At 37.0% G+C, this 13233-nt stretch overlaps 1 protein-coding gene across 2 annotated transcripts in view; it reads left to right on the top strand.

Annotated features, from left to right (window-relative positions):
• The window catches only part of ZDHHC20 (zDHHC palmitoyltransferase 20), a 68203-nt gene that overhangs the window by 19822 nt on the left and 35148 nt on the right, over nucleotides 1-13233 (top strand). For both annotated transcript variants that reach the window (XM_082859176.1, XM_082859177.1), the window contains exons 2-3: nucleotides 7451-7477; nucleotides 11441-11544. In XM_082859176.1, the coding sequence (XP_082715302.1) occupies nucleotides 7451-7477; nucleotides 11441-11544 (131 nt within the window). The remainder of the gene's footprint in view (nucleotides 1-7450; nucleotides 7478-11440; nucleotides 11545-13233) is intronic.

Genomic DNA, 13233 nt, shown 5'->3' with positions numbered 1-13233 from the left:
ACTACAAAGCTACAGTAATCAAAACTATGGTACTGGCACAGAAACAGACACATAGATCAACAGAACAGGATAGAGAGCCCAGAAATAAACCCACTCACTGATTGTTAATTAACCTATGACAGAGGGGGAAAGAATATATAATGGGGAAAAGACAGTCTCTTCAAAAGTGGTGCTGAAAAAACTGGACAGCTACATGTGAAAGGATGAAATTAAAACATTTTCTCGCACCATGTACAAAGATAAACTCAAAATGGATGAAAGACCTAAATGTAAGACCTCAAACCATAAAACTCCTGGAAGAAAACATAGGCAGAACACTCTTTGACATAAATTGTGTCAGTATTTTTTTGGATCTGTCTCCTAAGGCAAAGAAAATAAAAGCAAACATAAACAAACGGGACCTAATTAGGGGACTTTCCTGGTGGTCCAGTGGTTAAGACTCTGCGCTTCCACTGCAGTGGGCGCAGGTTAGATCCCTGGTCAGGGAACTAAGATCCTGCATGCTGCGAGGTATGGCCAAAAAAAAGGAAGGAGGGGGACTAATTAAACTTACAAGCTTTTGGACAGCAATGGAAACCATCGATAAAATGAAGAGACAAGCTACTGCATGGCAGGAAATATTTACAAATGATATGACCAATAAGGGGTTAATATCCAAAATATATAAATAGCTCATACAACTCAACATCAAAAAAAAAAACCTGATTAAAAAATGGGCAGAAGACCTGAAGAGACAATTTTCCAAAGAAGACATACAGATGGCCAACAGGCACATGAAAAGATTCTCAACATTGCTAATCATTAAAGAAATGCAAATCAAAACCACAGTGAGGTATCACCTCACACTTGTCAGAATGTCTATTATCAAAAAGACCACAAATGACAAATGTCGGCAAGGATGTGGAGAAAAGGGAGCCCCTGTACACTGTTGGTGGGAATGGAAATTGGTGCAGACACTGTGGAAAACAGTATGGAGGGTCCTCAAAAATTAAAAATAGAATTACCATATGATCCAGCAGTTCTACTCCTGGGTATATATTCTAAGAAAATGAAAACACTAATTTGGAAAGATACATGCACCCCAGTGTTCATAGCAGTATTACTTAAAATAGCCAAGATATGGAAGCAACTTAAGTGTCCATCAACAGATGAATGGATAAAGAAAATGTGGTATATATATTACCATGGAATACCACTTCATCATGAAAAATAATGAAATTTTGCCATTTGCAACGACATGGATGGAACTAGAAGATATTACACTTAGTGAAATAAGTCAGAGGAAGATACTATATGTTATCCCTTATATGGGGAATCTAAAAAAAAAAAAAAAACTAGTCAGTATAACAAAAAAGAAACAGACTCACAGATATAGGAGAACAAACTAGAGGTTACCAGTGGGGAGAGGGAAAGGGAGGAGGGGTAACAACTGATGGAGGATTAAGAGGTACAAATGACTATATATAAAATAAATAAGCTACAAGGATATATTGTACAGCACAGGGAATATATCCAATGTTTTATAGTAACTATAAAGGGAGTATAATCTTTAAAAATTATGAATCACTATGTTGTACACCTGAAACATATAATATTGTAAATCAACTATACCTCAGTTTTTAAAATGCTGATTTATAATTGCATCAACAAATTAAATAAAAGGGATAAATCTAACAAAATATGTGCAAGGTTTGTGTATTGATCAGGTAAAATCTAAAGTGAAGAGATACGCTGGGATCATGGAATGGAGACGATACTATAAGGATATCAGTTCTTTCTAAAGTGATCTATAGAGTCAATACAACACCAGCCAAAAATCCCAGCAGGCTTTTTTGTTGTTGTTGTTTTTGTTGTTGTTGTTTTGTTGTTGTTTTTGTTTTTGTTTTTTTTGCAGTATGCAGGCCCTCTCACTGTTGTGGCCTCTCCCGTTGCGGAGCACAGGCTCCGGACGCGCAGGCTCAGCGGCCATGGCTCACGGGCCCAGCCACTCCACGGCATGTGGGATCTTCCCGGACCGGGGCACGAACCCATGTCCCCTGCATCGGCAGGTGGACTCTCAACTACTGCGCCACCAGGGAAGCCTGGCTTTTTTTTTTAATCAAAGATGAGCTTAAAATTTATATGGAAATGCAAAGGACCTAAAATAGCCCAAACACTTTAGAAAAAGAAGCTGGAGGAGTCATACTGTCTGATTTCAGGATTTTCTAAAGCTGCTTGGAATCAAGTCAGGGTGGTGTTAGAGTAGGAGTGGACTATATAGATCAGTGGGGCAGAGTAGAGACTTCAGAAATAAACCCTTACAAATATAGCGGATTAATTTTCATGAGACAATCCAAGGTAACTCAGTAGAGAAAGTATAGTTTTGTTGGCTAACGATATTGGAACTATTGTCCATCTCTAGGCAAAAGAGTTAACCTCAGTCCTCACTTCATACCATATTTTTTTAAGATCAGCATTTAAAATCTATTACAGACCTAAATGTAAAACCTATAATCCTTATAGAAGTGAACATATGAGAAAGTCTGTGTGACCTTTGGTTGGCAAAGATGTAGAGGAGACCCATCTTTAAAACTGGAAATTTTAGAACTGAAAAATACGATAGCCAAATTTAAAAACTCATAAAAGTCTACTCAGTAGCAGAATGGAGAGGGCAGAGGAAAGAATCGGTGAACTTAAAGATGGAGTAAAAATTACCCAGTGTGAACAACAGAAGAAATCAAACTGAGAAATAAAAATGAATAGATCATCAGGGACTTGTGAAACTATTAAAAAAAAAAATCTAAACTGTGTGTCATCAGAGTTCCAGAAGGAGAGAAGAATGAGAGTGTGGCTGAAAAAGTACTTGAAGGAATAGTAGCTTAAATTTTTGCAAGTGTGACAAAAGACGTAAACCTACAGGTTCTAGAAGCTGAGTGAATGCTAAACAAGATAAAGAAATCCATGCCAAGACACATCATAACCAAACTTGTGAAAACTAAAGACAGATAAAATCTTGAAAACAGTGACAGAAGTTTACCTTACCTATGGGGGGAAGTTAGAACAACAGCAGGTTTTTCATCAGAAGCTGTGGAGGCCAAAAGGAAGTGCTGTGGCATTTTTCAAGCGTGAAATGAAAAAAGACCTGTCCGCCCAGAACCCTGTACCCAGCAAATAGTCCTCCCTCGAGGTTGAACGCTGGCAGTTACAGATTGTCAGCACATCCTTACATTATAAGTATGCAAAGCAAAAACAGGGTGAAGGCAGTAATACGGCTTTCTCCTCACATGCTTCTGACTTGTCAAGGAAGGAAAAAGGTTTTTCCACCATAACTTTTCCTTTTCCAAAGATGTATCCATTAGCCAAAACTGTATCACATGGCCACAGTAGATGCAAAGGATGCTGGTAAAGTGAGAGTATCTGGGATTTTCAGTCTCAATTAGTGGGGAGTAGGTGAGAAAAGGGGGCAGTTAAGTGGAGAAGAGCATGTGGCCAGCTCTCAGGTTCACAGAGAAACTTAGATTAATTTAGATTAATATTATCTGCAAATGAGATTATACATGGTCACTGACATGACTGAAAAAAGGACATTCATTATACCTTTACAAGGCACGTGTAACCATTAGTATGTGTAATGTTTTTTATAGTTCTGACTTTATCATCAGAAGAATTTTTAAAACTATACTGGGATCCTCAGAAAACGGAATATCCCTCTGTGAGGCCAGAGGCTCTGCAGACGGCCCAGTGTTGGTCGTCCCTAACTGTCCTTTGTCTGTGTAGTCGGAGGGGCAGCTAACAGATCCTGAGGGCTGGCTCCACTCCACCCTGTGCCAGGCGTTGGTGACTCAGTCGTGTCCCTTCCTCCAAGAAAAATCTGGAAGGAACTACAGATTAGAAACTAGTAGTTACATACCAGTGTCAGGAGTGTTATGATAAGGGAATTGTATAGATTTATTTACCCCACTCCTGTGGTCAGGAAGGCCCTCTTGACGAAGTAGTTCTGGTCATTCTTGGTTTGTCTAGCTTTGTTTTTGGTATGGAACAATTTTGTTGCTTCCTGTAGTTGCGTGCTGTCTTAGTGGGAAGTTGGAAGAGGCAGCCACCAGAAACTGTTAGCCAGATGCAACTTAAATCAGAACTCTGCTCTGACAAGTGAGATCACACAGTATGTTATCAACTTTTGATCTTTACTAATACGATTACTAAAAATGGTATCTTCTTGTAGTTTTACTTTGGATTTCTGTTATGAATGAGGTTGACCATCTTTTTTATGTTTGAGATGTTTGTATTTCCTTTTCTGTGAAAAAGTGGGTTGTTTTAAAACAACTCTTATTGATTTGTAGGTACTCTTTAAACAGAGAAATTAGTTTTTAGTCCATAGTAAGAATTGTGAAAATTTTTCCGAGTTTCTTGTTGTCTTGTAGTGATTTTTTTCGAGCGTTTATTTTTACTTTTATGCAGTCGAATATATCAGTATTTTCCTGTGGCTTCAGTGTTCTGTGTCATACTCTGAAATACCTACTTAGCTCCAAAAGCGTATATATTTTAAATTTCCCTTGTTTCATGTAGTACACGCATGATTTTGTTTTTATTTTTTGCATTTAAATCTTTGATACATTTGGGATTTATCCTGACCTGTGTTGTGAATCTCAATGGTATCTTTTTTCCACATGGCCACCCGTTTATTCTGATGCTATTTATTGGCTCTATCCACACTGATTTGAAATCCCATGTTTATCACATAGCGAATTCCTATATGCATTTGGTTCCATTTGGGAGCGTTCTGTTCTGTTCCGGTGATCTATTTATTCATGAGCCGGTACAGGTGTTGTAATAATTGCGGCATTTGTAATAATTGTAGAATACTGTGCTCTAGGATTTGACTTGACTAGTGCTACTTCATTATTCATCTCTTTCAAAATTTTCCTACTTCATCGTGTAAGTTCATTTTTCCACAAATGAACTTTGGAATCTGACTGCTTAAAAAATAAAAGTATTTTTATTGAGATGACACTAAATTTATAAGAATAACCTCAGGAGAATTGTCATTTTCATGATGACTCTTCTGTGTAAGAATGTAAGTCTTTGCACCTGTTCAGATTTTTATTAGTGTCCCTCAGAAGCATCAAAACGTTTCTTTTTGCGTAGCTCTTGCTCAGTTCTTACATTTATTCCTGGGAACATTATTTTCTTAGGTGGCTTTGTAAATAGAACTGTCTTTTATTATAACTTCTACATAGTGATTACGTGTGTATTGGGAAACTACTGATTTCTGTATATCAGTTGTTGTACACTATCACCTCTTATAATAGTTTTTCAGTTGGTTTTCTTTGACTATAAAAGAATGTAGTCATATAATAAGTCATATAATGATACATATGTCTTCTTTTCAATTTCTATACAATTAACTTATTTCTCTTTTATAATTGTGTGGCTACTGCAGTGCTTCCCAATCATTTCGTATCATGGCACGTAATGAAAATTATATTTTTAGTAGTGTACACTAGCATAAAGGGGAAATGCTTTGTGAGGCCAGAGGGGACCAGCCCAGGGTTTAACTACCCCAGACCATACCTGAATGACCTAAGATGGGCTGGAAAAAACCCTATGCCTCTCTGAAACAATATTTAAAAAAAAAAAAAAAAAAGAAAGTAATGATCATGAACCTTCTTGTTATGTTCCTGACTTTAGTGGGAATACTTGTATTGTGTTTTCTCATTAAATTATGTTGGTTTGGGGCTTGAGATAGATATATTTTAGTTTGTTAAGGAAGTATCCAGATACTCCTGGATACTTTAGTCAAAAATGAGATTTTAGTCAAAAATGGATATTGAATTAATAAACATTTCTTAAGCATTGTTGCTGTATGCCAGGCTTTGGAACTAAAATACTGAATAAAATGAAACACACTCCAGGAAAGAATACAAGTCCAAGTAGACTTGAGTTCCGATTTTTTTTTTTAAATTAATTTTACTTATTTATTTATTTTTGGCTGCGTTGGGTCTTCATTGCCGCGCACGGGCTTTCTCTAGTTGCAGCGAGCAGGGGCTACTCTTCGTTGCGGTGTGCGGGCTTCTCATTGCGGTGGCTTCCCTTGTTGCGGAGCACGGGCTTCAGTAGTTGTGGCGCGAGGGCTCAATAGTTGTGGCTCACGGGCTTAGTTGCTCCGCGGTATGTGCGATCTTCCTGGACCAGGGCTTGAACCCGTGTCCCCTGCATTGGCAGGTGGATTCTTAACCACTGCACCACCAGGGAAGCCCTTGAGTTCAGATCTTACCTACACAGCATGTACTAGCTCTGTGACCTCAGGGACGTCCTTTAGTTATTTTGAGTCTTAGTTTATTTATCTGTGAGAAGGAACTAATGATAACTGTTAGGTTTGTTATTGTTCTAAGACATGATTCCACACTAATGCAGTCCAGCAGGGGGAGACAGACATGTCAGCAAGTAATTGTGAAAAATGAGGTGGTATGGTAGAGATGGAGGGGTGAGCAACGTTGAAATAAAGGAGTGACCTGCTCTGCCTAGAGTGGGACTCAGGAAGGCTTTGCCAAGGAGGGAGTGTATACACCGGGTCTTGAAGGATGAATGGGGAAGCAATTGTGTGTGAAACATCTTGGTGTATTTAGGAAACTGCAGGGTTTTTTCAGGATAATTAGACCGTGGGTATGGGCAAATGACAAGAGACTGGAGAGGGGGACAGATTGTAGATCACAGAGGGCCTATAGTGTTTGCTACTCTGAAGATTGTGGACTTTTTTCTGTAAGTGACTGGTGGGTGTTGAAGAGTATTCCATCTTCAGATTTGCTGGTGATGAGGATGTGTTAAACTGCGAGTAGAGTTGCTTTAAGCTATCGCATTTGAGAAGGTCCTAAAACAAGGCAATGGGAGAAATGGGAGGGGGAGGCGGATGTGAAGAGACTTAGGTAGTAGAATCAACAGGACCCAGAGGCCATTGGACTATCCAGAGAGGAGGAATAAGGAGCAGTTCCCAGGGTTTCAAACTAGGAAGAAAAGTGCTCTAAAAATCACAGGATAAGTTCCTCTTTTTTTTTTTTCTGTAGAAAAATAACAATGTGTTTTGTGTGTAGCTTTTACAAAAAGTTTGGTAAGTTACATCACAGACTACTTAATTAAGTGCCCTATGAGTGCCATAGAGGAGAGTTCTACTCATTCTGTAGGTAGCATTAAGAAAAGAGCTAAAGAAAACATCATAGCTATAACCATATAGATACACTTAAAATTAACAAAGGTCTGAAGAAAAATTTTAGTGTGATTGCAATGTTTATGGTAAAGAAGAATTTGAATTTTAGTGTTTCCATGGTTTTTGTGCAGTTCTGAATTTGCCTTATTGTTTACATTTTACAACTAAATTTTATGTTTATGAAAATGATACTAAGGTGAATAGTCAACCTGAAATAAAGGTTATATACGAGTGTTTAAAATATATTCACTGTGTTTTCTTCTATTCTAGTTACACTTTCTGGAAATGGAGAAAACGGTAAGGCGCTTTTAAATTTTACTCTCAAGTTAAGTAGACTACTTATGGTATCTTAATTACCACCCATATACTTGTTATTTAGTGATGACTGTGTGTGTTTTGGTTTCCAGGAAGAAGATATATATTCTTAAAGCTTAAGTGATTAAAAGGAGATGTGTTATTAGGTTTATTTTTATACATTCAGTATATTCTCATTTGTGTTATTTATGTAAATTGAAGTTGCTGTTATTTTGCAAGGCATCTAGTACCCAAACTTCTTTGATGTATTTATATACATATTTTTGCCTTGTATATTCTTCAGAACTCTTTATAGTAGTGGTTCAAAGATTTTTAGTATCAGTTCTAGCTAAGTTTGAGGAGGAGGTGTTTCATGATGCCTAAATTTTATTGGTGGTTCTCTTGTTTATGCATTTGTTTAAAATAGTACTTTACTACTCATAGTCATTTGATTAAGTAACCAGACTCTGAATTTGTAAAGTGTATTACTAGTTCATTTTGAAATGGAATTAAAGTTTTAATGACTAATCAAAGAGACAGTGTCTGGAGAGAAAAATCATTACTCAAAATTTTATTGAGATAAAAGAAAATTTTAAGTCCTTTGAGATCAAATTTCAAAAATAAAATTTGATTTGAGATATGAAAATCCAGAGGATTTCTAAAACAGTTGAATAATTAGAAACTTTTTTTTTGTGGTGGTGGTTTTTTTGGCCGAGCTGCGTGGTTTGCAGGATCTTAGTTCCCTGACCAGGGATCCAACCCGTGTCCCCTGCAGAGGAAGCGCTGAGTCCTATCCACTGGACCTCAAGGGAAGTCCCTAGAAATTATTAATAAATATTCTTATTGTTGAAACTAGAAGGCGTTAAGCATGTAAATCTCAAGTTGACTTTGGATCTAACTTCTCAGTAACAATAAATATAGACTCAATTTTGGTAGGCTTGTTTTTCTTGCTTAAAATCAAAACTGTTTCCTGTGTGTTGAAAGCACAGACATAGAAAGCAGAGAATTTCTGAAGTTCTTATAAAAGAACTTTTAACTTGGGTCATTATTTCTTGGGGCTATTTTCCCCATGTCTTTCAGAGAGTCTTTGAGTAAAGTTTTTGTTTGCTTATTTGTTTCTTAATTCGGTTACAGGTGATTTTGGAGTCAGACTTTTCGATTTATAGGTTCAGTTTTTCTTTGAACTTTGATTTAATTTGATGAGTTAAGCTTTTACTTTAAGTATTACTTCTAACCAATAGTTTATAGCATGTATATGGGATTATTAGTAATCACACTAATTTGAACTTATTTAAAAACAATATCTCCTGTTATTATTTATATTATAATTTGATAACTACCGTCTATTAAGTGCTTACTATATTCCAGGCAATATACTAAGAGATTTATTTTATCTTTTCTTTCTTTAACTGAAGGTTAAGATATTTTAAGGCAAAAACCATGTGCTTTTGTTCTTACGGAGAGCAAAAATATTCTAAAAAAATATTAAATGTTTAAAAAATGTTGAAGTATATTGTTCTGTATTCTAGCCTTAGTTGTAAGTAACTCAGTGATTAAGAAGTTTAAAGTTAAAGTAACCAAGCTATGCAATAATACGTAGATGAGGATTGACAAACTTGATTGAATATGGGGGCAAGGCAGTAATATAAAGAAGTGAAATGAGCTATAGGTGAAGATAAAATTGCAGGCTTGAAAAATGGCTTCAGTGTTGGTGTAACAGGAGACTGAGCTCCAGCCTGTTTTTCCAAAGGAGAAACAAATGAAGGGATGCTTTTGAATCCATTGGTTAGACCATGGGGTTTAGCATAGAGGGAGCTGGAATGATAGAGAATGCAGATTTTGCGAAACCACAATATTCAACGAGGATGACATCAGTTTTTGTGAAAGTGAAAAGAAAGCATATTTGAGAATAGAAGGAAGTTGTGGTTAGGGCTTCGTCTTGGCACCAGATGTTATCTCTGAAGTAGGATGTGACCACTAAGATAATAATTTAAAAAGCGGAGGAAAATTAGTTTAGATATGACACAGTGACAAAGACCTCGGGTTTTTATCAAGCATATATGGGTTTGAATTCTGGCGTTATCATTTAGTAAGTAAGTAACACTGGGCAAAATATTAAATTTTCTGAGCCTTCGATTTCACATTTGTAAACTGAAAGAATACCCACGAGACCATTGTGAGGGCTAGAAATAAGGTAACGTTATATGTCTTCTAGTAGACTTTCAGTAGGTAGAAGGGCTGACTTGAGTAGCTGTAGTTAAAATAAATATGGTTACTAGGAAGTTCCAGAGTTTTAGAATGCATTCATTAGTCGTGTAGATGGAGCTGTTTCCCAGGAATTTCATAGCCAACGGGGATAAGAAACGGTGAGCCACATATCTTACGCTGGCCACTGAGATGGATTGGAAGCAAGAGACTGGAAGGCAAGGGCGCCCATTGGCTTGTGCAGTGACCCATATGAGATGAGCAACAATTTAAGAACTATTGCACTAGCAGTGAAAAGAATGAGAAGTTTACTTTGAAAGAGATTTTAGGAGCTAGAAGTTGAAGTACGCGCTCCGTGCTGATTAGCCAGCCACGCGTTGTGAGGGCCATCGAGCCCTGGCTTCCTGCATCGGTCATCTGTGTGTCTCAGGGTTCTGTTCTGTTAGACCAGACATGGACCAGTATAATTGCAGAGGAAAATGCTGGGGTCCAGCAAGTTGTCAATTTTGTATCATTATTTTATGTGAAAACATTTTTTAAAAACCAAAAACATAAGGAAAAGTAACCTCAGACCAAAGGAAGGACAGTACTTCAAATTGAATACATGTTAGCTTTATAAAAACTTCACTACATTTTTCTTAATGTTTCTCATTTAACTGCAGACCAGTGAAAACTTTTATCAGTCTATATACTTGGGTAACACTGAAATAGGGAGTGCACAAAAAGAACCAGTTTTTGAGAATAAGGAACTGCTATACTTGGACAGCAATGATAATAATAGCCAATATTTATTGAGGATTTATTATGTGTCAGACACTGTTCTAAGTGTTTTGCATTTATTAACTTATCAATATTAAGCAACTAACTTAAAGGAAACACATTAAGTGCTTTAATTGAAGTCTGAGTAAATTATTTGGGGAGAATAGTATGAAGGGATAATAAATTCTGAAAGTAATGGAGGAGGCTTTTGGAAAAAGTAATATTTGATCCAGACTTTACAAATGAGTAGAATCGCAAACTTTTGTGCTCATCTGTGCTTTGTTTTCTTCAGTGAGTTTGTGGTGCTGCATTCCAAACTGAAAAAGAATTTAAGCACTTGGTAAATAGTTCTGGCTTCTTAATGGAAACCAGTCCCACTTCTTACAGATAGAAAAACCACAGAACACAACAAAAAGTTTTTAGTTATATCAGTGAGTTAATATTTGGAGATAAAGATGTTGCAATGTTACACTAATCCACTTAGGAAACAGTTATGGCAGAATTCAGAGTGGCTAAAATTTTTTCGTTACCCCGTGTTGAAAACGACAATGGAATTTAGGATACCTTTCCTGACAGTCCAGGAATTGAGTTGTTTATTTTCAGTATATAGTTCCTTGGATTTAATGTTCATAGTGAACATTAAATAATAATTTTTAAGTCATTTAAAATCTAACTTTTAGGAAGTGCTCTTGAAGGAGGTGCTCATAAGATTTCAGCTTAAATCTTCAGCAACTTAATGAAATCAAATCTCATCTCAGAATACAGTCTTTCTTTATAAACCAGGCCAATAACCCTTAAATGCAGGAATAGAATGTTTTTCCGTATCTGTAATGTGAACGTCATGCAGATGAAGGAGTGTATATATTTGATGTTTTTAGTACATTTTAATTAAAGTTTTTATTGGATCGAGCCTCCTGACCCTAAATATTGTGTTTTAATATATAATGCTTTTTCCTGTTTTCACCTGGATTCAATGAAATGTTATTTGTTTTTATTTACCAGGAAAGGCCGTTGTTTACCTTGTGGCTTTCCATCTGTTCATTGTTATGTTTGTATGGTCCTATTGGATGACAATTTTCACATCTCCCGCTTCCCCCTCCAAAGAGGTAAATTTAATGTTGGTAAATTACCAAATGTTTTCACTAATTATGGAATTATTTTCCCTGTGTTACCTTTGTTAAAACTTTATTACATAATGCATTTGTTCTGTTTTCATTCATAAATTGCTTGGTAACTCTACATTGTGAGTGTGAGTCATCAGCGTATCCCTCAGATACAGCCCACTGACGCAGCCTCGTAAAAGTTGGATGATGGCGCGAAGGTTTAGCTGTGCTAATATTCTTCTGCCATGCTATGTTTTCTTAAATTAAAGATGTACTTTATGTCACTGGAGTGAATAATCTTAAGGGACAGAATTGAGTTAGGAAAGTAGAGTTTATTTTTGGAAACTTTCAACATTTATTTTTTCTCAGGCCTGAACAAATAAGCTGCAACTAAATAAAGTGTTTTGATCGTGGCTTGTTACACCTAGTGTGGCTAGTGTTTTTGCTACTTGGAGGTTCCACTTGGAAATAACATGAGTACACGTTTATGTGGCGTAAAGCTTAAGACCATATGTCCTTTTTGCCTTGATACAGCTGACTGAATTCTCTTCACCTAAAGTTTAGAATAGCTAGAGAGATAAGAATATATTCTCTGGAGTTAGGACTGCCTGAGTTTGATTTTCTGCTCCAACACATTATTTAATGAACCCACGGCTCAGTTTTCTATTTGGAAAGTGGAGCTAACAGTCATGCCTGCCTCTGTAGGATGTTTGTGAGGATTAAGTGAGATTCATTCATGTAAAGCATTTAACATAGGACTTGCCATATGGTTAGCACTCAAATGCTAGATGATGGTAATAATGTAATTGTTTCCCTTTGTATTAGATTCATCAGAATCCATTAAAAGTTATAGACGTATGTTTAAAGATATCAACTTCCATATAACTTTTTATAGAACATATATGCAGAAAACTATACATGCCATAAATGTACACTTGACGAATTTTCATGAACTGGACACGTGAGTAACTAGCACCCAGTTCCAGAAGCAGAACGTGACTGCTTTCCCGTGAGCCCCTCACACTCCCTGCAGCCACTGCTCCCCCCGACCCCTGCCCACCCAGTAGCATCAGCTGGCTTTGCCTGGTCTGCGCCTCCCGTGGATGGAGTCACACAGGATGTGTGCTTGCGTGTCTGCCTTCTTTCATTAACGTTCTCTTCGTGTGCGATGCATGCATGTTGTTGTATACAGCCGTGGCTCCCTCCTCTGCTGTGTTATAAAACACAGTTTATCTGGTCTACTGTTGATGGGCGTGGGCGGTTGGGCAGCTTGCAGTCTCAGGCTTCTACACATAGGACTGCCGTCAACATTCTGGCACATGTACTTACATACGTAGTCCTTAGGGGCAGATGCCCAGGAGGAGCATTGCCGGGTGCTGCCCGTACATTCAGCAGTAGTGGGTAACGCCAGACTCTCACTGCCCGTTGTTTCTACTGGGGGCTTTTGTTTTAAGGGATAATGTAAACCACTCATCAAGCTTACTGTTTCTTCAAATATAGTCTTCAAACATTTGCTAATAATTAGTCAGCCCTTAAAGTTATATTACAAATTGCCACCCATATCTTAATCTCTTAAGTTGAAAAGGACCTAATTTTATCTAATCAATTACTAGTAGTGATGGCTGTGGGAAACATAGCATGTGTGAAAGTAAATAGTTTATTACAGGAAATAAAAAATATAATAAGAAAAAC

The sequence above is a fragment of the Leucopleurus acutus genome (genome assembly GCF_964270905.1).
Source record: "Leucopleurus acutus genome assembly, chromosome: 18".
In the NCBI taxonomy this organism is placed as follows: Eukaryota; Metazoa; Chordata; class Mammalia; order Artiodactyla; family Delphinidae; genus Leucopleurus; species Leucopleurus acutus.
Note: the sequence above shows the minus strand (reverse complement) of the source record. Positions and strands in the feature narration are given on the sequence as shown.